This window comes from Lynx rufus, unplaced genomic scaffold, assembly GCF_022079265.1.
Source record: "Lynx rufus isolate CCGP_SWC_20201006 ecotype Redwood Valley unplaced genomic scaffold, mLynRuf1.p SCAF_26, whole genome shotgun sequence".
Classification (NCBI taxonomy): Eukaryota; Metazoa; Chordata; class Mammalia; order Carnivora; family Felidae; genus Lynx; species Lynx rufus.
The window spans coordinates 15,868,491-15,894,649 of record NW_025814841.1 but is presented as its reverse complement, the minus strand read 5'-3'; the positions used below and the strand labels follow the sequence as shown (position 1 = coordinate 15,894,649).

Below are 26,159 nucleotides of genomic sequence, written 5' to 3'. Positions count from 1 at the left end.
ATAAACTGGGGTCTGACTCCTAGACACTGTCTCCAGCCCTTGGAATGGTTACAAACAGAGCAGGGCAATTACTATTACCAAGCTCACAGAGCTAAAAGATCTGCAAGTAGTATCAGCCTGTGAGGTATGTCTTTTTTTTTTTTTTTAATTAAAAAAATTTTTTTAATGTTTATTTATTTTTGAGACAGAGAGAGAGACAGAGCATGAACAGGGGAGGGGCAGAGAGACAGGGAGACACAGAATCTGAAACGGGTTCCAGGATCTGAGCACAGAGTCCGACACAGGGCTTGAACTCAAGCACCATGAGATCATGACCTGAGCTGAAGTCAGATGCTTAACCGACTAAGCCACCCAGGCACCCTGAGGTATGTCTTAAAAACAATCCTTTCAACCACAAACTTGCTCTCCCAGGCAATCCAGGAACTGGAGACTATCCAGGAAAGACTAACGATTAGGTTTCACTCATCTGCCAAGGTCAAAGGAATTCCACTATCTGTTGGTATGGATTGATACTGTTACTAATTGAGTAAAGGTCTTCTCCTACAAGACAGAAAATGCACAGAAAGTAATAAAAGTTTTGCTTTATAAAATCATACCCAGATTTGGCTTACCTAAAAATTTACAAATTAATAATGGTAAATGGATGCCTTGCCTCTTTCTCTAGTAGAACTCCTGGCTCTTGGAAAAGTTTTACACCTCAGAATAAAGCAGACTGTCTGCTTATACTCAGCAAAACTCTAAATAACACCTCACAAGCATTAGATGCTTGAATATTTTTTAAAAATGAAGTTAGGGCCAAACTCTTGGAAATAGAGCCACTATTGATTACTTACTGCTTCTGCTCCTCCATCACCTGGGTTATGAGAAATTCCCTGATATATGTTGTTTACAAAGTCAGGGTCTCTCCTAGATTGACAGGTTTGGAAACTGTAGATGCCATCTTAAGATGTCATCTTGTTGGTCAGTAGAATATTTACTTTGTGTTTTTCTCCTTGTGTCTGCTTTTATGTTGCCTTATGTCTGCTAGTCTTTCTGTAAAACCATACTGTGGGCCACTGGACTGACCCTTGGGTTGACTCTAATTGCTGTACCCCTACACTGTCTCTTATCAGCTTGAAGAAGCCAGAACGGTCATCGTCCCTGTTCCCCAACAGCAGTTACAGGCCCTATTCCAGGGGAGAAAGAAATAGGGAAGGCGTTAACATTAGGCAGGGAGAGATAAGGGACCTCCAGGGAGGCAGACTGCAGCCGCAGGTGGGAGGCTAAAGCAACAGATGGGGTTCTCCCCTTAATAAAAATCCTTTATGGTGCCCCCCCATTATCAAGAGCATAAGGGGGGGATCTAAATGAGATAGGCAATCTAACCCTAAGGCAACAGATGCAGGCCCCTTGATTCTACCCTAACCATCTTACACCACTGGGTCAGGGAGCGATTACCTGTGAGTCTGACCATAGACGCTCACCCCTTTAAACCAGGAGATGCGATATGGCTAAAGGAGTGAAATGTCCAACTCCTAAAATCCCTCTGGAGGGCCCGTTCAGTGTCATTTTGTCCACCCCTACTGCAGTAAAGGTAGCCGAAGTGGGTCCCTGGATTCACTACAGCAGAGTGGGTCCCCGGATTCACTACTACTGCTCTCGAAACTCGGAGTGCATTCTTAATCCATCAATGCCATGCAAGCTAACCATATGGAAAAAGCAATCTGCAACTCCAGAGGCTCCAAGAGACTACAACCCTGCTTTAGTCACTCAGGAAGCTGACTATCTGTGCATGGCAGAAGCTTGAGGAATTGACAGTCCGGTGAAACAAAAGACTGTCCTTGCTTTCTATATCTGTTTCCTTACTGTGATGCACTGTCACACCTTGTTTGTCACTATTATTGTGATTCTTGCTCTACTCTTTGCCATAGGATTGGCAGAGGCTGCCCTGGCCGGCTGAAAATGTGGTGAGAGGTTTCTGTTAGCACTCACCTTCCTTTTGGGTATAGGATACTTCGTTGGTACCAACATGGGGAAACAATGGCTGTAAGAGACTAGAAAATTAGATCCCCACAAACCTTAGAGTAAAACAAAATACCCCAGTACCACTACCGGGCATTGGCTCCCCAAAAGCACAATTATTGGGAAAAACTGTCTTGCCTGGTGGGGAAAAAGTTCATCGTCATCTTTATTAAAAACTTAACATGCCTAGGCCAAAGATTTTATAACTCAGCTGCCCGGAAAACCCAATGGTGGCAGACCTCAGATCACCTTGAGCCAGATCCCCACACCCTGTCTAACTTCTCTCATCTCTGAGAGGCCTGGGACAGTGTCAACGAAGCCATCAAATGGCAGGACCCAGGTGGACTATACTAGATATGTGGAAGGACAGCCTATATAGTACTTCCCTCAATCTGGTCAGGGTCGTATGTGCTGGAAACTATTTGTCCAACTTTCTTCCTGCTCCCACTTGCCAGAAGGAAACATTTGGGAGTCCAAATGTATGGGGACAGAGAGACTCCAAAAAAAGTGGCATGCCTTACAAATTGGCAATTAAAAAGATGATAAATGGCCTCCCAAGTGTATAATCCAATATTATGGCCTTGCCACCTGGGCAGAGGATGGGTCCTGGGGCTACCGCACTCCTACTTACAAGCTAAACTGCATAATCAGACTAAAAGCAGTTACAAAAATTATAACCAATAAAACTCCCAGAGCTCTTAATTTAGTAGCCAAGCAGCAAACCCAAATACACAATGCTACCTATCAAAATCACTTGGCATTAGATTACCTGCTTGCTTCTGAGAGAGATTTGTAAAAAGTTTAACCTAAGTAACTGCTGCCTACAGATAAGTAATGAAAAAAAAAAAGTCATAGAGGAGATCACAAATCAAACAAAAAGAATTGCTCTTGTTCCCGTCCAGCCCTGGAAGAGTTAAAATCCAAGGGAGTTATTTGGAAGATGTTTTTCAATTTTGGGGGGATTCAAAACTCTCATAAAATTATCCACCTAATTCTGGGAGGTTGCTTAATCGTACCTTGTACCTTGCTTGGCTCCCCTGGTTGTGTGGTCTGTCTCCAGTCTATACTGGTTCCTGACAACATCCCTCAGGACCTCATAACATGAGACAACTTAATCAGACTGCATGTTTGTGTTACCATATATGGGAGACAAAGGAGTAAAAAATATATAAAAAACTATACCACGTGGCATTCAGGGCTCAGTTCTTCCTGTACGAACCCAACTGAGTGGTGCTAGCAGGAATAAAGTTGTTTTCTAGAAACAAAGGCCTCAGTGTCAGGACTCTGTGTGCAAGAATCCTGCTACAAGGTAGATATTACTACTCTGATGATGTATGATTCAGCGCCACACCAACTAGGAATTAGACCTGGGGTCCAGGGGCGCCAGGGTAGCAGCCATCAAGACACGCCCCACCCCGCCCCTACCCTTGCTGGCCCCGCCCCACCCCTACCCTTGCTGGCCCCGCCCCGCCCCTACCCCTGCTGGCCCTGCCCCTACCCCGTGGACCGCCGTGCCGCCCCTCCCCCCCCATTCCATCCGCCCGCTTGCAGCTTCCGGCTCCCGCCCATCGCGACCCCTGCCAGCCAGGTTCCGACCACTCTGGCTCCGCCCCCTTCCCATCCTCCTTCCCCTCCTCCCCCTTCTCCCCTCCTCCTCCCAGCTCCTGCCTGTCCCGTCCTGTGCCAGTCCGGTCCCGCCCACTCCTCCCCCCCGCCCCGCTCCCTCCTCCTTCCCGCTCCGGTCCGACCTGGCCCCTGCCGGCCCCGCCCCGCCCCCTCCTCCTCCCCACTCTGGTCCGCCCCATCCCCGGCCCCGCTCCCGCCCGCCCCGGCCCGGACACCGCCCCTCTTCCTTCCCTCTTCGGTCCGCCCCGCCCCCCGTTTGGCCCCGCCCCGGCCCCACCCCCTCCTCCCCGCTCCGGTCCGCCCCGCCCCCGTCCCCTCACCCCGTTCGACCCGGTTCCCCGCTCCCGCCAGTCCCAATCCGGAAGGTCCAAGATGGCGATGCTAGGCCGAGTTTTCCTTACTCGGGGCCAAGGTCCTCGGAGGGTAAGACGACGGAGCGAAGATCCGGACCCGGCATGCGGGGAGCGAGGACAGGGGGTTCCGGGCCGCGGAGAAACGCGAGAGCAGTGGGAGCCGGGAGGCGGGGTTGGAGTTAAGAGGGGTCAAAGCCACATTTGCTGTCTGAGAAAGTGTGTGAGGGTCATGCTGTGATTCTCAAAGTTTTCATGTCCCTAAGAAGTTTCAAAGTTGTGTGGAAATAGGTGGAAAGACTGGAGACATTGCACACGTTGGCCCTTTGCGGAGGGAGAGGGCCTGGGGGGGGGGGTGTCCAGAAGGGGCATTGGCCTTATGAGAGACCTTGATTTAAGAGGAAGAGCCATTCATGTGTTGTGCAAATTAAACATTAATACAAGCATATTCACATAAAGCTTTTTATGAAAAGGGAGAAACCCCCAGCTATCTAGACTCCATTTCCCAGAGGTAAAGCTGGGACAGAAGCATCTAAGGCTGGCTTTTACCTATATCTCCACCATGCTTTGGGAAAGACAACTTGTTTGCTGGTTTGTCAACTTATGTATATCCGTTGGACTCATAGTCCAAATAGAAAATGCGAGTGAAGGGGTGCCTGGGTGGCTCAGTCAGTTATGTCTGACTTGGGCTCAGGTCATGATGTCAAGACTCCTAGGTTCCAGCCCTGCATTGGGCTCCACACTGACAGCAGGGAGCCTGCTTGGGATTCTCTTTCTCTCTCTCTCTCTCTCTCTCTTTCTCTCTCTCTCTCTCTCTCTCTCTCTCTCAAAATAAATAAACAGGCGCGGGGGCGGGGATGAAAGTGAAGACAGAGAGGATAAGGAGAAAGGAAGACGAAAACAAAGCAATAGTGGGGGTGCGTGGGTGCCTCAGTTGGTTGTACCGGACTCTTGGTTTTGGCTCAGATCATGATCTCAGGTTTGTGAGTTTGAGCCATGGTGAGTTCGAGCTTGTCTCAGGCTGTGTACTGGCAGCTGCAAAGCCTGCTTGGGATTCTCTGTCTCCCTCTCCTAGTGTCCCTTCCTGCTCATTCTCTCTCTCAAAAATAAATAAATAAACATTAAAAAAAAAAAAAAAAGCAAACAGTAGTATCCAAGACAGCCTCTTCCACAACCAAATTCAAAAATCTTAATAAATTAAACCAAAAAGTTCAATTTCCTTAGCTAGGTTGAAAAGCTATTTTGCCAGTTGTGGAAAAAACCCTTTTAAATCAAATAGAATGGGCAGCCATAGTAGTTTTTTTTAATTTTATTTATTTGTTTATTAAACATTAAAAAATATATATGTGTATTTATTTATTTATTTATTTATTTATTTGAAAGAGAGAGCACAAGCAGGGGTGAGGCAGAGACAGAGAGGGAGACATAAAATCTGAAGGGGACTCCAGGCTGTGCGCTGTCAGTACAGAGCCTGATGCGGGGCCTGAACTCTGGAATGGTGAGATCATGACCTGAGTTGAAGTCGGATGCCCAACCGACTGAGCCACCCAGAAGCCCCTTTAATTTTTTTTTTTAAAGGAGAGACAGTAGCTTCAAATGTGAACACAAGGAAATAATAGTATGCTAAATCTCTCAAGTAAGAGAACTTTTCTTTTAAAAAGTGATACTTGTTCAACACCAAAGTTTTGTTGATACTGTTTTCCTTTAAAGGTTTTGGATACAGATCGTTATAAAAGAAGCTTGTGTTTTCTGCACTCTTCTCAAAGAACTTTCTCTTCCTACAACTCTGTGAGGCAGAAAAGTCCCCAGAGATTTTTTTTCCCCCACAAATCATTAAGCCTGTAGTAATAAGGTCACACAGACTGTATCCCAGCTCTTCTGACACCCTTAGACAATGAACTCATTTAAAAAGTAATTGTAATCTGACAATTTTGAATTTCTTTTGCTTAAGAAAAATAGAAGTTTTGAGGATTGGGGCTCAGGGCCAAGAGAAGCCTGTTTTGGTGTGGTTTGTTTTCTTGGCACACGCAGGCTTGGGCTTAAATTCCTAGGAGAAGAGACTTTACATCTATGAAGTGGGTTGTTCCAGGGAACATCAGATTTTTGTTAGCAAATACTAGTTGTTACAATTAAAACCTAATTTGAGTAGTTTTGTTACCAAGAACAAAGAGAAAAGTTTCATTTGTTGAGTTCTATTTATGAAGTGTTACATTAAATTGTTCTGTTTAACTAGTAGGCCTAGGTACAAACAATTACTGAGAACTGGCTCTGTGCCTGGCCCTGGGTTGGAAAAATTTTTTAAAAAATTACCTTTGCTCTCATGCTGATTTCAGTTCTACCCTGGAAAACATTCACATATTCAGCTGTTTATCAGGAAATGCTCATTAAGTGCCTATTAAGTGTTAGGCATTCTTTAGGGGTAGTTGGTTGAAAAGCTATGTGTACATCATTAAGTTTCATGTATATTTTTCAGGCTAAGAGATAATCACGACTGGACATTGAAATCAGTTTTGTGGAACAAGATGAGTTTAAGAAAAATAAATTGAAATAGAATAGGAAATATCAGAATTCATCTCAGATAGTAAGGTTAAGTTTACTTTGTGAAACTTTTTTTTTTAATTTTACCATTCTTCCTTTTGTAGATTAATTCTTAGATCTCTAAGATGCACACTGCCAAGCTTCCTTTCTTTTTGTTGTGTTTTAAAAAAAATTTTTTTAAGTATATTTGTTAATTTTAGAGAAGAGCCAGTGGGGTGGGGGCGGAGAGAGAGAAAGAGAGAATCGTAAGCAGGCTCCACACCACCAGCAAGGAGCCTGATGTGGGGCTCGAACGCACGAACTGCGAAATCATGACCTCAGCCACAATCAAGAGTCAGATGATTGAGACTGATCCACCCAGGTGTCCCCCTTTCCTTTTGTTTTTATCAAGAGCAATAACTTTAGGATATTTAGGATCTAACTCTTGCTACTGCCTGAAAGAACTGTGGCACTCATTTCCTCACCTTTTTTAGGTCTTTGCTCAAATTCACCTCAGTGAGATCTCCACCCCTATTCTATGCCTTATTTTTTCCCATAGTATGTATTAGCTTATAATATACTATATATATTATTTAATTTACTTATCCTCCTCCCTCCAAAAAATAATCTCTCAAGGTAGAGTATTGTATCTGTTTTTGTTCACTGCTGTGTTAACATTTCCTAGAACAGTGCCTAGGGCATAGGAGATGCTCCATAAAAACTTGCTAAATATAAGTAAATGAGTTAAGTCTACACCAGCTCATAACATCATGTTTATCTCTAATATATTTTTTTCATATAAGCAAATTCCCATATAAAAAACCTTTTGAAGAGTTGAGGTTCTATTTTTTGTCCCCAAAAAAGATTGCCAGGATGTGTGGGTGGCTAAGCTGGTTAAGCATCTGACTCTTGATTTTGGCTCAGGTCATGATATCACTGTCGTAAGATGAAGCCCCATGTTGGGCTCTGTGCTGGGCTTGGAGCCTGCATAAGATTTTCTCTCTCCCTCTCCCTCGGCCCCTTCCCTGCTTGTGCACTGGAACTTTCTCAAAAGAAAGAAAGAAAGAAAAGAAAGAAAAGAGAGAGAGAGAAAGAGAGAAAGAAAGGAAAGAAAGAAAGCAAGAAGGAAAGAAAGAAAGAAGTCAGGTAGTCATGTTAGTTTTGGCGAATGTGATGGGCATCAGTAAGATTACTCAATGAGAGGTTAGCCAGAGTGAAGATCCCAGTTGAAAATACCAAATTGCCTGCTCATTTATCTCCTTGATTTCATCTCCCTTTATTGTGTGGTATTGGTGAAGCATCTGTTTGGTCCACATCTAACTGCCAACAGGTAAGAACTGTAATAAAAATGGGAAGCACACCCTGGAGCACACAGCAGCTACTTTTTCAAGGACTCATGTTCATTGCTATGAGATGTATCGTTACTTAAAAATGTAATTTCTGTCTTGCTACTGGCAACAACTACATAATTCAGCCTAGCCACTGCAGCTAGGAGTCCAGCTAACTTTCTTTTATATTTGCTCAGCCTTACCTTCAAGTTGCTGTGGCAACGAGATCTGTGTTCTGCAGTTGCTTAGAAGAGCCTCTGTGCAGTGCTCTGCTTTCAGTTAAGGAGAAGGAGAGGTACTCAAGCAATCCACACACGCACAGAGCTCGAGAGTAGCATGGCCTGTGGCAAGCCATGGGTATGGGTAGAGTTTGGGTTCTTCAATTCTTTTATGGTTTGTAGGGTTGGTTTTGGATTAGTGGGTGGGACAATTCTTCATTCTGCAGGACTATCTGTTTGTACAGGAGCATCAAGTAGAGCATCCTGCCCAGCCTCCTCTTGTATTTCCAGATGTTTCCGGCTAAGAGCCATGTCCACTGTGCTTAAGTGGCAGTGGTCTGGACATTGAAAATAATGCAGGGAAGGCACAGATACGTGCCTTCTAGCAACTGGACAAAATAGACTGGGAAGTAGTTACTGGAGGTTTAACTGTCTGCACAGACTATTGAGTTGTGTTGGGAATGCAGAATTATGCATTTTTCAAAGTCATCCTTTGAAAAATAAGATTGTCAGGTCTTTACCAAGCTGACATCTTAATGTGACAGTCAAGGCCCAGTCTGCAGAGCTCTTTTCCTGTGAATTTGGGTCAGGATGAATTTGTTTTTAAAAAAATATTCGTGTTGACCTAAATCAGCAGTACCTCATGTTGTACTTAGAAAATCCAAAAAAAAAAAAACAAAAAAAAACAAAAAAAACAAAATAGGGTGATGTTTCATTGTCTTTATAACTTACACTTCAGTGTGGAATATACAGTACACTTTATTAAAAATTTTTTTTCATGTTTATTTATTTTGAGAGAGGGAGAGAGCATGAGCAAGGGATGGGGCAGACAAGAGAGGGAGAGAGAGAGTCCCAAGCAGGCTCCGTGCTGTCAGCTCAGAGCCCGATGCAGGAACTGTGAGATCATGACCTGAGACGAAATCGAGAGTGGACACTTAACTATTTACACTTTAAATAGCACTGATCGTATGCCAGTGTTCTTCTTGCTGACACTTTGTTTTCCTCTATACCCTTTTTATATTGTGTCCTTGCATATATGATCTGATATTGTGTTAACTATTTCTAATCAAAAATTAATTTATGAACATACCAAACACTCAACAGTACAAAAGGATGCAATGACCGTACAAACAGTCCCTCTCCAAGAGATTAATGCTATGAATAGTTTCTTGTGGATCCTTCCAACAATTTTTGTTTATGTATCAACATATATATGGAGATATTTTCATTAAAAGAAACCACACAAATGGGAGCATTTTATATATATTTCCCTACCTTGGATTTTTTCCTTAACACATGATGCCTCACGTTGTTGGTACTCAATAAATTTGTTGAGCGATTGAATAACAACATATTGTTATTAGAATAGAATATATTCTATTAAAAGATACACAGTATTGTGTTATATGGATGTGCCCTAATTAATTGAGCATCCCTTTGGAAATGCAGATAGATTGTTTTTTGGTCTTTTTTGATTGCAAACAGTGCTTTAGTAAATATGTTTGTTTGGCTCATCTGAGTGCCCTGTATTTCTGAGTCCCTAAGAGTGAATTTTGAGATATGCTTGTCAATTTGTGCAAAAAGCCACCTGGTGTTTTGATAGGAATCACATTGAATCTGTAGATCAATTTGGGGAGTACTGCCATCTTAACAAAATTAAGTTTTTCAATCCATGAACACAGGATGTCTTATTTATTTAGGTCCTCTTTAATTTCTTAATGGTGTATAAAGTTTTTAATTTATAAATCTTGTACTTTTATTAAATTTATTAGTAAGCGTTTTATTCTTTTTGATGTGATTGTAAATAGAATTGTTAAGTTCATTTTGATCTTAGTGCCTTTCTTTGAACATAGCTTCTTCCTCCCACCCGAAAGAGTGAGTTTATCTGTTGGATTAATTCCTAAATGTTGAGTTGCTGGGTCAAAGAATATGTGTAGTTTAGTCAACATTTTGATATGTGTTGCCAAATTGGCCTCCAAAGAAGTTGGCCCAATTCATTTCAACAGATTGTAAGAGTGACTTTAATCAGATATTTTTTAGTATTCCCAATCTTTTGTGAGAAAAATGATACCTTCTTTGTCTAATTACATCACTTGGTTGAAAGTATGGTTGTATATATTTTTTGCCTGTGGGCTATCTTTTAAGGTCTTTGCCCAGTTTTTCTATTTGCAAATGATCTGTTCATACTCATACATCAATAGATTTGGATTAATATTTAACGTGGCATAATTTAGAGTCTTTGGAAGTGACTATTTCAACTTCATGAAACATGCGGCAGAAACCTGGGTTGTATCCATAGCTGCATAAGAGTCTACTTGTCTTCTCTCATGTACTTTGGATGGCATCGGACCCTGGCTGATCAGCATTACAGAAAATAAAACAAGCATTTACTGAATGCCCAACTGGTGTTAGAAATCCTATTATAAAGGGGAGGCTGGCTGGCTCAGTTGGTTAAGTGTCTGACTCTTGGTTTCAGCTCCGGACATGATCTCATGGTCCTGAGATGGAGCCCTGCATCAAGTAGGGCTCTGCCCTGACACAGCAGAGCCTGCTTGGGATTGTCTTTGCCCCTCTCCCCTCACTCTGTCCCTCTCTCTCCCTCTCTCTCTCCCTCTCCCTTTCTCTCTCTCTCTCTCTCTCTCTCGCTGCCCCTCTCCTGCTGATGCCCTCCCTTTCTCTCTCTCTCTCAAATAAACTCAAAAAAAATTATTCCTTAAAAAAACAAGACACCCTATTATAGTTATGAATGGAGACTGTTCTGTCTTCCTGGGTGCTCACAGTCTGGTGCGGAAGGCTAAGAAAGACTAAGATCCTGATGGGGGGAGGGATTCATTTGGCCCATTTTTAACAGACACACATGTTTCAAAGTGTCAACAGTTTTTGACACTTTGGCTTGGTTTTGAAGGCTGATTGAGAAAGAAAGTGGCTAGTTTAGGCAAGTGAGAAATCAGCAAAGACCGAGCAAAGACTGGAAGGTGAAAGTTCTTGGCAAGTTTCAGGAATGCTGAGGGGTTGGTGAGCATAGAATAAACCTCTAAGTGGTGAAACTGATAAGTAGGGCTACGAAGGTAGGTTGAGGCTGTATTGTCCAGCTTGAATGCCAGTAAAGAGTTTAATTTTTGTATTTTCAATTCTAGAGGACATCTGTATTTTTGAGGTATGCGATTTTAGTGTGGGAGCCCTGTCAATTAGTAATGGTGACAATGATAGTGAGATAACTAAGCTAAGAGCTATTTAAATATGACCTTTAGCCCACAACTTCTGTGTGAGTGTCTGTTATTATAGGATTTTTACAGATTTGGAACTGGATTTTCTTAATAGTGTACCTCGATCATTAAACAATTACTTTTACAGAAAATTGTTTTATATGAAACTTCAGAAACTTTTCTGTGGTACAAAAAAGAACAAGAAAAAAGAAAAACCATTTTCCCCTTTTCTATTTTGTATTAGTTTCTTGGGTTTTATCTAGATTAGGAGTCATGCACTCAAATGCCTCAAGTTCTGAGAGGCTCTATAAATGACAGTGATTGCCCACTGAAAAGAGTTTACTTTGCCTGTGTGAGTGAGGATTGGGCAGAGCTTAGGTCTTGTCTCAAGTGGGCATTAACTCAGCCTTATTGGAAGCTGAACCTCAGTGTCAGTAGAGCTTCTGATTTTTATCTGAATTCACTCAGTATCTAAATATTGGCTCAAAAGTTTTAAGACATTGGGGGTGCCTGGGTGGCTCAGTTGGTTAAGTGTCCAACTTCAGCTCAGGTCATGATATCAATGGTTCATGAGTTCGAACCCCATGTAGGGCTGTATGCTGACAGCTCAGAGCCTGGAGCCCGCTTTGCTTTGGATTCTGTCTCCCTCTCTCTGCCCCTCCCCCACTCACACTCTGTCTCTCTCTCTCTTAAAAAATAAATGAACTTAAAAATTATTTTAAAACATTGGGCAGGCCTAATAAAACATCTGGCCTAGGATCACCAATCTGCCTTTATTGTAGGTGTTTATTCTAGACATTTGAGAGTAGCCAAAATACTTAGGTAATTTAAGAATAAATCTCATTGCTATACAGTCCTCATCCTCCGGGGAGAAGACAGTCAAGGCTCTTAAAGAATTGCCATTCTGAGGATTAAAAGTACAATCACTTTTCATGAGTTTAGATGGTATTGTTTAGGACCACATGAAGGAGATAGATATTGTTTATATGATGTGGGGGAGTCGTGCATATGGAGGCAGATGATAACTGATTTTCTTTTTCTGGGAGATTGTAGAACTTCTAATTCTAAAAGTGAATTTGTTTGCCAAAATGGAAGATGAGAGAGGGTTGTAAGAATTTTAGGTTTTAAAGATATCCAGAGAACTCAATCTTGATATGCAAGGTATTATTTCTATTTTCAAAAGACAACTGATTTCTAGAAAAAGCACAGAGCAAGATTTGAAAACTTAAAAGTCTATTTTGAATCTACTTTTTATGACTCAAAAAGAAATGGCAAGGGCACCTGGGTGGCTCAGTTGGTTAAGCATCCGACTTCGGCTCAGGTCATGATGGCACGGTTTATGAGTTTGAGCCTGGCATCGAGCTCTTTGTGGATAGCTCGGAGCCTGGAGCCTGCTTCAGATTCTGTTTCCCTTTCTCTCTGCCCCTCCCCCCCTCACACTCTGTCTCTCAAAAATAAATAAATAGTAAAACAATTAAAAAAAAAACAAAAAGAAATAGCCAAAATGCTATTTCAGGTTGCTCAGAATTCTTTGTAGAAATAGGAGACCGAATACAACAAGATTCTATGAGGTCTGTTCACCTCAATGGGTCTTAATGTTGAAATGAACAAGTTGTTTGTAGACAAATAGATGGCTTGAATTTAATATTCAACAGCATATATGCTATGAATTATTAGAAGGTAATGTGAATTAAAATAGCATATCAATTTCTTCACTTTTGGTTTGGTGGGAAAGATCAGTGTTGTTTAGATCAAATAAAATACAACAGGTAAGCCTGTGCTAAGTAGTAACCTAATACGTTATAGACACTTATTAGGAACTGTTAATCAAACTGATTATTTTTACCTGTACATTCTTCTACCATTTGGGAGGTTGAGACAATGTTTTAGGATAAGTAAAAAAAGTTTATATGCAAATATTTTGCATAATTTATCTTTTGTAAAGCACCACATCACATTCCCTGTACAAAGCAACACTAAATAAATAAAAATTCATTTTAGAGTCTTTGGAAAATTGGAACACAGTTTTTTCATCATTAGTGAGTAATGACAGACTCCCTAAGCTACTTGTGCAAATTTCCTGTTCTATCATCTTAATGTAATATTCTCGGAGGCGGTGGCAGCCTTAGGTAAAACTGCTATTTATGTAGAGAAAGATTATTGTAGGTTGCTTGGATTATTCTGCTTTGGCAGAGGATACAAAAAGAAAATGCTTTGTCAACCTGAAGCCAAAGGATGTACAAAGACCAGCCTGGAGCATAATCAGATTTACAAATTTATCTTCACCAATTATTTTATACATGCTTTCAGATTTTGTCTTTCAGTAACATGTTTTTCCTGATTGTAAAAGCAAGTCATACATATTGAAAAGATAAAAATTCTAAAACCCAACAAAAGGCAAAAATAATCATCCATAATCTCATCACCTAGAGAGAGTAATTGTGTAAGGAAGATATGGGTGGACTCTGAAGCCAGACACATCTTGGATTTGAATCAAGTCTTTTCTACTTATTATTTGTCTTTAAAAGTTAGTTACTGAGGCGCTTGGGTGGTTCAGTCGGTTGAGCATCCGACTTCGGCTCAGGTCATGATCTCACGGTCCGTGAGTTCGAGCCCCGCGTCGGGGTCTGTGCTGACAGCTTGGAGCCTGGAGCCTGCTTCAGATTCTTTGTCTCCCTCTCTTTCTGTCCCTCCCCTGCTCATGCTCTGTCTCTGTCTCAAAAATAAAAAAAACATTAAAAAAAATTAAAAAAAAAGTTTGTTACTTGATCTTCCTGTGTTTCACCTTTTTCATCTATAAATTGAGGATAGCAATAGAATTTACCTTATAGGATTGTTGTGAGATAATGCATTTAAAGTCTTTAGTAGACCTTGGCACATGATTAATGGTGAATCTACTACTTACTGTTATTTCATTAGTCTTTTTCCCAAGCATATATTTTTATTTACAGTTAACATATTGTATACTTCTTTTTTCACGTAACATCATATCATAAGCATTTTCTTGTGTAATTTCCAGTTGATAAACAGCCTTATCCTAAATCATTGACCACATTTCCAATTATTTCCTTAGGAGAAATTTCTAGATACCCAAGACCAACTGATAGCAGCTCACTTAGCTTATAGGAATATTCTAGCAGGAAATGATACATTTTGGAGTTGTAGTCTTGCAACCATGACCTGATGGACAACATCACATGCCTTTTTGGTGTGATCATTAAGCTCTGTAGGAGTTCAGTGAGTAGAGAGAGGAAATATACAAGGTAATGATGAGGGAGGGCTTTGGAGCCTATCAGACCACATTTGAATCTTGGTTCTGGGACTTGGGCAATATATTTAAAATACATTTAACATAACTCCCCCCCCCCCCCCCCCACACACACACACCTCCACAGCACAGTGAGGTTAAAATAATACCTGTTTCATGGGCTGGTGAAGATATCGAGTCTTGACACATGATAAGCACTTAATGAAATTAGCTCCTTATTGTTATTATGTTCAACACTTAAAGTTTGTTTTTATAATTAAAGGTGAGAAAATGGCAGTGATTTTTACAAGTAATGTGAGAATGTAAGTTGTAAGGCATAAGATAGGGCAATGCAAATGTTTTCAGTGTAAAATGTTTTAATTTTTTCCCTATTTTAAATATAACAAATAATTATCTGTTCTAAATTTATTATCCAGAAGACAACATGGGATGAGATATTTGATTTAATAAACTTATAAGGACTTGTAGTAATTTTCTTCAGTGATTCAAAGATGGAATGTGATTTTTATCCAAGTTATTCTTATTGAAAGATGAATGTGCTTTATGTCAGTTCTTTTTATATAAATTTAAGCAAAACCCCTGTAAATAATAATGCTAGCATTTATAGAACATTTAGTATATGCTAAACAATGTTCTAGGTATTTTACTTATGTTAATTCATGTAATGCTTACAATGTCTCAAGAGTAAGGTTCTTTTATTGTCTTCATTTATGGAAGAAACTGAGGCACAAAGAGGTTAAATCACTTGCTGAAGTTTATACAATTAAAGAGAAAATATGTCCTATGTGGTCTTTGTCCAAAGCCCATGCTTTTACCCATTCCACTGTGTTACTTAACATTCCAGTGGGGAAAAAAGTAATAATTGGTTAAATACGATACCAGTAAGTTTACAGTGAGTTTGTTAATCCAAGAGTTTGATTAATAGTGAATTCAAGAGTAAGTTTTTTGAAATTCATCTATTTTGTGGAAATGCACGTGTGAAAATTTCAATTAATCTTTTTTCCCTTTCAGTTTTTCAGTTATGGAACAAAAATATTGTATCAAAACCTTGAAGCGTTTCAGTCTAAATTCTTCCCGCCCCTTCGAAAACCGATGCTACCACCTAATAGTTTTCAAGGAAAAGTGGCGTTTATTACCGGAGGAGGTACTGGCCTTGGTAAAGGAATGACAGCTCTTCTGTCCAGCCTAGGTGCTCAGTGTGTGATAGCCAGCCGGTAAGTCACACTCACCAGTTGCCTGGCAAGAGTCTAGTATAAAACATTTCTGTGCCACAGTATTGAAAACACTATATGCCAGAGTTTTTTGATTTTCATCATCATTTTCTGTGAATATCCTTTAGATTATTTAAGTAAATCTCCTTGGAAAAATCAGTTATACTTGTAATGATAGAAATGCAGATGGGATCCTGATTTGCATTGGTTCAGTTTAGGATTTTTCGACTTTACAATGGTGTGAAAGTAATACACATTCAGTAGAAACTGTACTTGAAGTTTTGAATTTGGAACCTTTCCCAGGCTAATAATATGTGACGAGATACTCTGATGATGCTGGCAGTGAATTGTAGCTCTCAGTCAGCCACTCAGTCATGAGGGTAAATAACCGATACACTTCCGACCATCTTGTGCCCAGATAAACCTTCTGTTTTTCACTTTCAGTACAGTATTCAGTAAGTTTCTGTGAGATATTCAACACTTTATGATAAAACAGGCTTTGCATCAGGTGATTTTGCCTAACTATAGGCTAATGTGTTTAAGGTAGGCTGGGTTAAGCTATGGTGTGCAGTAGGTTAGGTGTATTAAATGCATTTTCAACTTAACGGTGTTTTGAATTTATGGTGGGTTTATTGGGTGTAACCACATCATTAACTTGAGGAAGATCAGTAATGATTGATAATGGATAAGTTAAAAACTACTGTATTGAGGCTGCTTTTTTTTTTTTTCAGTGAGAGTGATTATAGTTACTGCTTCAAAGGCTAGTTAGCCTTGTACCTGGGTAATGGATATAATCCTTCCATTTTCTATAAGATGGGTAGATATTTCAAAACATCTCTTGTGATAAATGTGGGAAGGATAAGGCCATGTAGATGGAATTTCTTATTTAGGCCCTATAACTATGACTATTTTTAGGACTCTATGCCTACGTAAGTGTAGAACTTTAAAGACTGGTCAAAAAATCTTCACCTTCCTCCTATTTTGAATAGTGTAAAATTTTTAGATAGGCTGAATAATAATCTGAATGACAAGTCACAATGTAATTTACAAAGGGCCAAAGGAATCTCTTTCAGATGTTTCCTTTCATGCAAATTGGCCAGAACATTTTTTTATATTGTAACATTTTTGCAAGTATTAAAATCTTATTTTCTTTGTAACACTACATAATTTATGCTTATGGTTTATTTTTCATGTTTCTTTCGAGAGTATGAAGCTAAATGCATATAATGCTTTTATATCCATAAATTTGGTCTAAAATCTACTAACATAAATTTTATACATAACAGATTTCATATAGTATAATATAAGGTTACATTATATCATAAATGTATTTTCTTTCTAAAGCAGGCTTGGGCAAGGGAACAGAAATTATTGTAATTAAGAAAATTTATTTACTTATTTTTTTTTCATGTTTTAAGTTTTTATTTAAATTTTAGTTAACATAGTATAATATTGGTTTCAAGAGTAGAATTTAGTGATTCATCACTTACATATAACAGCAATGCTCATCACGAGGGCCCTTCTTAATATCCATCACCCAGCTAGCCCATCCCCCTGCCCACCTCCCCTCCAACAACCCTCTATTGGTTCTCTATTATTGTTAAGAGTCTTTTATTTGCCTCCCTCTTTTTTTCCCCCCATTCTCTGTGTTTATCTGTTTGAGTTTTTAAATTTCACACATGAGTGATATCACGTGGTATTTGTCTTTCTCTGATTCACTTATATCACTTAGCATAATTTTCTCTAGCTCTATCCACATTGTTGCAGATGGCAAGATTTCATTCTTTTTGATGCCTGGGTAATATTCCATTGTCCATTTTGTGTGTGTGTACACACACACACACACACACACATATACACACACACACACCGCATCTTCCTTATCCATTCATTAGTTGGTGGACATTTGACATTTGGGCTCTTTCCATAATTTGGCAATTGTTGATAATGCTGCTATAAATGTTAGGGTGCATGTACCCCTTTGAATCAGCATTTTTGTATTAAGGAAATAATTTTAAACTATGAGTAGATATAAAGCAACTAGTTTAAAAGTAAATAATTCAATAATTGAGTATCAAGTATACAAAAATTATACTAAATTAACTTGTGGAAAGTAAATTCATTCAAACTGATTTGTTTATAGATACAGCTTTTGTATTTTGTCAAAAATGCATGTGTTTAAGCTATAGATTCTCTTTGTTTTTAATTTATGGAATTCAGTTTATGGAATTAAAAAGAAAAATATAATATGAAGTCATTTCAGAATTCATGCAAAGTACCATATTTTTATTTCTAGAAAGATTGATGTTTTGAAAGATACGGCAGAACAAATTTCTTCTCAGACTGGAAATAAGGTACATTAAAAAGAGTTATTTAATTCGGATTTACAAATAAAACATGTTTAAGTAACTTTTTCATGCTTTTGGTTTAAGAAGTCTGGAAATTGTTGGATTTCTTTTTCTCTGTGTTATTTTTCAGGTTCATGCAGTTCAGTGTGATGTGAGGGATCCTGAAATGGTGCAAAACACTGTGTCAGAACTGATCAAAGTTGCGGGACATCCCGACGTAAGTTCAGTGCTGATGAGGCCAGAACAGGATGTTGATAACACCCACAAGAGTACTAAGGATGCACTCAGGAAATAAAATATGTACGTGAGCAAGTGCTGTGTTGAGAAGCTATTTTCTTTCTTAAGGGAAGAGCCAGCTCTGCTCAGAGCAGGGAACAGTTTAGGTGAACTGCTATACCATTTCCTTTCAGAAATACTTAAAAAATGCATTTACAGTCATATAGAACAAACTTGATTTCACTTTATTTAATAAGATTATGAAATAAGAGCAATTATCCAACAACACAATATCTAGTTTAAATGATTCATGCTCTTTGCTTTTCCTAATAACTTTTGATTATCTCCATCAGTAGAGGAGAATAATACAAGTAAAGAAATCAATAAAATACTCCAGGTTTTTCCTTTTAAGACCCGAGTTGTGTATGAGTATTTGGTTGTTGTTTGGTTCACATATGGGAAAGAAGCAATTTCCTCCAGTAGTCTCAGAGAGCGCTCTTCTGAGTTAAAGATATTTTCAGACAGACCAGTAATATTGAGTCTGCTAATAGAGCTGGGTAGAATCTTTACTGATAGTGAAGAAACATGTTATCAAGCAAGAATTTCATTGGGTAAAGTAAGCCAAAATGTCACCAGAAATTAAAAGGCATTTTGAGATTCCTTGAAATACAGTGTAGATAAGTGGTAGACATGCTTAATCTGTATTTGTTTTCTTAATGATAGATTCTACCCTAATTTTGAGACAGGGAATAGGATTCTGAAATGTGGTAAATAACACAGGGGATTTTTACAGGCTCAAAAAAAGTAAAACTGAACCAAATCTTGTGGTTTTATTTCATAGCAGACTATCAATTTTACCTTAATGGTATTTGGATTTAGTATGTTTTAGAAGTAAAAACTCTGGAGGGAAAATGTTCTTCCTTATCTAAAAATTTCTATAACTTGCCTTATTGCTTTATTAGATTGTGATAAACAATGCAGCAGGGAATTTTATTTCTCCCACTGAAAGACTCTCTCCTAATGCTTGGAAGACCATAACTGACATAGTTCTAAATGGTACTGCCTATGTGACTCTAGAAATTGGAAAGCAACTAATTAAAGCACAGAAAGGTATGTTTATTAATTCTTCATATATTGATTGAGTCCCTACTGCACACAGGTTCTGTGATAAGTCCTGGGATATTTACAGAAGTCAATAAGACATTGTTGGTATCTGTGCAACTCATAGGCTAATGGAGCAGAAAGATACCTAAATAATTACTGGATGTTATGATATGAGCTGTCATAAATATACATTTCATGTATGTTGGAAACCCAGAGATAGGAATGACTAACTCTCCCTAGGATGATTATCAGGTTGAGGAACAAGACACAATTTGAGCTGAATTTTCCAAGATCCTGATATGGAGAAGTTGGGGTGAAAGGAGGGTGGCAAGTAAATGAAAATGTCCCAGGAAAGAGACCTGATAAACAAACGTTTAGGGATTGATGAGAAATTTGATGTGGTTAGAGATGAGGAGGCAGAATAGTGGGAAATGAGTGGGGATGTGGATTGGGTGTAATTGGGAAAGTTCTCAATATCGAAATAGAAAATTTGATGTTGGGGTACCTGAGGGCTCAGTCAGTTAAGTGTCTGACTCTTGGTTTTGGCTCGGGTCATGATCTCATGGTTTTGTGAGTTCGAGGCCCACATTGGGCTCTGCTCTGGCAGCGAGGAGCCTGCTTGGGATCCTCTTGTCTCCCTCTCTCTCTGCCCTTCCCCCACTTGCACTGTCTCTGTCTCTCTCAAAATAAATAAATAAACTTAAAAAAAAAGAATAAAAAAAGAAAATTTGATGTTACTTGTGAAGGAAATGGGAGTTGTTTTCTTAGGGATTTCTCTTGAAGGTGTCTCCTTCAAGTCATGTCTTGGACTTGATTGGAAAGGATACTGACAACAATGTGGGGGGTGGAAAAAATTAGGGAGACCGTTCCGAAGGGTTTGTCTTTTCTTTTGGTATGTGGCCACATGACATGAGGGATAAATTAGGAGACATTTAGCAGATAAAATCAATAGGCCTTACTGATTACATGAGAGAGTTTGTGCTGGGTGAGTAGCTTGGATGATGATGACATCGGTGTGGTTGAGAACACTGGGGAAAATAGATCTGCAGGGAAGTTACTAGAACATTTCTGTTTAGTACTAGGAACAAACTCTATTCATGAAATATAAGTAGTAAATATATGTGTAATTTATGTATGTGTGTAACGTGTGTACATACTTATATGCCTAGAATCAGAGTATATTTGTTCATTTAATGGACACTTACTGATGACTTTTGTGTAACAGGTCCTGTACTATATGCACAAATGACAGAGGTGGATGAGACTCTGTCCCTGAACAAGGTGGGGGGAGGGTGCGGTGGGACTTGAAAGGGGTATTTCTTAGGGTAGAGAGCATTCTGAACAAGGAAAAGGGGGAAGAGTCCTTGAGGCTTGTGGGGAGAAGGGAAGGCATGGAGTTGGCCAGGTTCCTTCTGGTTCGGAAGCCTTTGCCTCATTAGATTCCATTTCTTCTGTACAGTGTGGATAATTCTCAAGCCAGCTTGAGAAAAAATGTAGGAACAGACAGAAGGATGCTGGAGAGGTGCTGCCTGTTTTTGTATGTGTACAACTGCCATCTTTTGTCCCTGAGCTCATTGAAATAGAAACTTCAGGTCACTTACTCCAGTTCCATTTGGAGCTTCCAAGATTTTTTTTTTTTTTTATCTTTTTCTTTCTCTGTCCTAGGATCCTTGACCTGTGTGCCTTTTGTCTCTCCTGTCTCCGATTTTTTCTCCTTATCTCTTACTCATTTCTCTATTTCTTTCTCTGTCTCTGTCAGTTCTTCATTCTTGGTTCCCTATTTTGTTCTTCATCTTGGTCTCTCTCACCTTTGTGTTTCTCTGCTCCATTGTCTCTTTTATTCCTTCCGCTGCCCATCTCTGTGACTCTTGATTTTTGTCTGACTCCCCCTTCTTTTCTCATTATTGTCGTTCATTTTAACAGACTATGATCTATTTTTACTCATCACATTGGATTAAAATTCTATGGGCTTCATTAAAAATATATGAGCTAAGACTTTTAAAAGATGGAAGCCAGTTTTTATTCTTCCAAGATTCCTGTCAGTTATTGATGCCATAACCTGACAGAGTTTGAAGGACTTGTACCACTGGGCTGTGGAGTACAGTGCACAGGGCCTATTCTGGTATTGGAGCGACAGTCAAGGAACTTAGGTGCTGATGATCTCTGAAGTGTGTCAAAGTGGAAGTCAGTTCAGAAGGCAGGCAGTCTTTGGTAATTTGTGGTCAGAAGTACGTTAGGTGGTCTGGAATCTAGGAAATTAGTTAAGGTTCTATATCCAGGGAACTCAGACTAGAGAAGGGAAGGCAACTGGAAGGCAGACATTGGCTGGCAGGAATTGGTGATGACATATGCCCTTGGAGAGGGGATAGCAGATGACTGAGGATCACGAGAGAGGTGACCTTAGCAGAGACAGAAAAGCTAGAACTAGAAGGACATTATTAAAGTATGTTTCTAAGTAACATTGAAGCAAAGTTAATAATTATGAACAAATAAAAGATTTAGGAAACTCCTGGGGTGTCCAGGTGGCTCGGTTGGTTGAGCGTCCGACTTCAGCTCAGGTCCTATCTCACGGTTCGTGAGTTCGAGCCCCGTGTTGGGCTCTGTGCTGACAGCTCAGAGCCTGGAGCCTGCTTCAGATTCTGTGTCTCCCTCTCTCTCTTTCCCTCCCCCACTTGTGCTCTGTCTCTGTCTCTCTCTCAAAAATAAATAATAAACATTAAAAAAAAAGATTTAGGAAACTCCTAAAAACGTTAGCCCAATGTACTCTTATAACCACAAAGGTTGGTAAATACATAGCTGATCCTTATTGGGAAGAATATTGAAAATATTATGCTGAGATCCATTAATCTCTAAGGTATCACGTATCAATGTAAAAATTAGTGAACAGTGTGGAAAAGGATACCTAATTTTATTAAAGAATTGAGAGAACTTGCAATGAAGAGAGACTAAAAAAGACACTAATAGAGGGTTTTATTTAAATGTAGTTGAGGAGACTACCTGTTGGGATGAGCACTGGGTGTTGTATGGAAACCAATTTGACAATAAATTTCATACTAAAAAAACTAAATAAATGTAGTCACAAAGGACATGGATAGGATAGGAATTTTTACATGAAACCCTAGATCACTAGAAACAAGAGATACCTCCTGAAACTCAAAAGAGGTGATTTAAGGACGTGTAAAAAGTATTTTATTGAGGTAACACTAATAATACTTTATACCACTGTGGCACTATTTAATTTACAATGTACTTTTATATATCAGTGTGGAAATAGAATGAAATCAAGACTATTATAAGCTTATTAAAAAAGAACAAATAAATGTAAAACATAACTCAAATGTATTAACTTTAGCTTGTTAAAATTGAGGTAAAATTTGTATATAGTGAGACCCACAGATTTTTTGTGTTCAAATTGAACTTTTAATAAGCTTATGCACTTAGGTAACCATCGCGCCAGGCAAGACATCTAACATTTTTACTGCTCCCAAGGGTTCCCTCTTCCATCTTCCACTTACTCCTCACTATCTTAGTTTTTAATATATTTTTATTTGGTTGTTTGTCTTTTCATTATTGATTTATAGAAATTCTTTGTTTAATCTGGACTGAGGACTTTGTCAGATATAGTATGTCTTTAGAATATTTTCTCCCAATCTGTCGCTTGTCTTTTCATTTCCTTATCAGTGTCTTTTGATGAGTTGAGGAAACTAAATTTTGATAAGTCCACTGAACGGTTTTGCAAATTGGCTCTAGGAGGTTGCTTTCCCAACAGCAATTTATATGCATTTGTGCCACATTCTGGCCCACACTGGATTGGTTATATTACATTTTAGCCGTCCTCTATAGTTGTCCCTCATTTGTGGTGTTAACTTACATTTCGTGACTAATGAAGTTGTGCATCTTTTCCTGTGGTCTTTGCATATATTCTTTGATGAAGTGTCTGTTCTAATCTTTTGTCCGTTTATTTATTAGGTGTTTGTCTTAGTGTTGATTGAAAAGTTATTTTACATATTTTGAGTATAAATCTTTTATTAGATACATGCTTCGCAAATATTTTTTTCTCAGTCTGTGATCTGTCTTGTTCTTAACAATGTCTTCTGAAGATAAAAGGTTTTTAATTTTGATGTTGTTCAGTTTAATGAAACTTTTCTTTTATGACTCATGCTTTTTGAGTTGTATCTAAGAGATCTTTCCTTCACCCAGGGTCACAATTAATTTCTCCATTGTTTTCTTCTGGAACTTTTATAATTTTCACTGTTACAATTAGGTCATGATCCATTTTGAGTTAATGTTTGCATGTGGTATGAGATAACAGTCAGGATTAATTTTTTGCATATATCTGTCCATCCTTTCCTCATTGAAATACTTTGGTACTTTGGTGGAAAATCAGTTGATATAAATGTAGGTCAATTTCTGACCTCTCTATTCTGTTCAGTTGATACATCTATCATTATTTGATTACTTAGCTTTATAATGTATACATATATATAGATTAGCTTTATATTAATTTGACATCAGGTATTGTGAGTCCTCCAACTTTATTCTTTTTTCAAAATTGCTTTCACTATTGTATGTCCTTAGCATTTTCATATAAATTTTAGAATTCAATAATTTTTACGAAAGAGTCTCCTGAAATTTTGACCAGGAGTCAAAATTTACAGATTTATACATTATAGATTATAGATTTATAGATTATATTGAGGAGAAGTGATATTTTGACAATATCGTCTTTCAGTCAGTCTGCATGCAGTATCTTTCTATTTGTTTAGGTCTTTAATCTCTGTCAGCAATGTTTTGCTCTTTTCAGTGTGTAGGTCTTATTTCTGCCAAAGAATTTTATATTTTTGGTGTTATGTTAAAGGATATTGTTTTCTAAATTTTATTTTATAATTGTTTGCTTCTAGTATTTAAAAATATGGTGGACTTGTTTTTGTACATCGACCTTTTTTCTGTGAGCTTGCTAAAATTAATTAATAGTTCTTACAGCTTTTTTGGCAGATTCCTTAGGATTTTCTATATTCTTGGTAATTTAAAAAAATTTTTTTAATGTTTATTTATTTTTAGAGAGAGAGAGAGAGAGAGAGAGAGAGAGAGTGGGGGAAGGGCAGAGAGAGAGAAGGAGACACAGAATCTGAATCAGACTCCAGTCTCTGAGCTGTCAGCACAGAGCCCGACGCAGGGCTCGCACCCACAAACTGTGAGATCATGACCTGAGCTAAAGTCAGATGCTTAACTGACTGAGCCACCCAGGCGCCCCTATTGATAATTGTTTGTGAAAAAAGTCAATCTTTATACCTTCCTTTCTAATCTGTATTTAGTTTCCTTGCCTTATTTTACCAGCTGGAACCTCCAGTACGATGTTGAATAGCAGTGGTGAAAGTAAATGTTTTATCTTGATATCAGGAGGAAACCACTCAGTCATCATTAATTATGAGTTTACCTGTAGGTTTCCCTAAGTGTTCCTTATCAGTTGAGGAAATTTGCTTCTGTATCTAGTTTGCTGATTTTTTTCTTTTAAATCATGAATAGGCATTTGTCAAATCTTCTATGCTTATTGACATGCCCAGCTTTAAAAACCTGTTAGTATGGTGAATTCCATTGATTAATTTCTTAATTTTTTTTTTAAATTTACATTCAAGTTAGTTATCATATAGTGCAACAATGATTTCAGGAATAGATTCCTTAATGCCCCTTACCCATTTAGCCCATCCCCCCTCCCACAACCCCTCCAGCAACCCTCTGTTTGTTCTCCATATTTAAGAGTCTCATGTTTTGTCCCCCTCCCTGTTTTTATATTATTTTTGCTTTGCTTCCCTTATGTTCATCTGTTTTGTCTCTTAAAGTCCTCATATGAGTGAAGTCATATGATATTTGTCTTTCTCTGACTAATTTCACTTAGCATAATACCCTCCGGTTCTATCCGCGTAGTTGCAAATGGCAAGATGTCATTCTTTTTGATTGCCGAGTAATACTCCATTGTATGTATGTATGTGTATGTATGTATATGTATATATATACATATACACACACCACGTCTTCTTTATCCATTCATCCATCGATGGACATTTGTGCTCTTTCCATACTTTGGCTATTGTCGATAGTGCTGCTATAAACATTGGGGTGCATGTGCCCCTTTGAAACAGCACACCTGTATCCCTTGGATAAATACCTAGTAGTGCAATTGCTGGGTCATCGGGTAGTTCTATTTTTAACTTTTTGAGGAACCTCCATACTGTTTTCCAGAGTGGCTGCACCAGTTTGCATTCCCACCAGCAGTGCAAAAGAGACCCTCTTTCTCCACATCCTCACCAACATCTGCTGTTGACTGAGTTGTTAATGTTAGCCATTCTGACAGCTGTGAGGTGGTATCTCATTGTGGTTTTGATTTGTATTTCCCTGATGATGAGTGATGTTGAGCATTTTTTCATGTGTCAGTTGGCCATCTGGATGTCTTACCTGGAGAAGTGCCTATTCATGTCATTTGTCTTTTCATTTCTTCACTGGATTATTTGTTTTTTAGGTGTTAAGTTGGTAAGTTCTTTATAGATTTTGGATACTAACCCTTTATCAGATATGTGGTTTGCAAATATCTTCTCCCATTCCATCGGTTACCTTTTAGTTTTGCTGATTGTTTCCTTCACTGTGCAGAAAGAAGCTTTTTATTTTGATTATGTCCCAATAGTTCATTTTTACTTTTGTTTCCCTTGCCTCCAGAGATGTGTTGAGTAAGAAGTTGCTGTCGCCAAGGTCAAAGAGGTTTTTGCTTGCT

At 38.8% G+C, this 26,159-nt stretch overlaps 1 protein-coding gene across 1 annotated transcript in view; it reads left to right on the top strand.

Annotated features, from left to right (window-relative positions):
• The first annotated feature begins 3,936 nt into the window (after nt 1–3,936).
• Nucleotides 3,937–26,159, top strand: part of DECR1 (2,4-dienoyl-CoA reductase 1) — a 39,153-nt gene continuing 16,930 nt past the window's right edge. Inside the window, exons 1-5 of the mRNA XM_047088990.1 lie at nt 3,937–4,050; nt 15,526–15,728; nt 18,022–18,079; nt 18,204–18,290; nt 19,252–19,399. Coding sequence (XP_046944946.1) covers nt 4,000–4,050; nt 15,526–15,728; nt 18,022–18,079; nt 18,204–18,290; nt 19,252–19,399 — 547 coding nt within the window. The 5' untranslated portion in view covers nt 3,937–3,999. The remainder of the gene's footprint in view (nt 4,051–15,525; nt 15,729–18,021; nt 18,080–18,203; nt 18,291–19,251; nt 19,400–26,159) is intronic.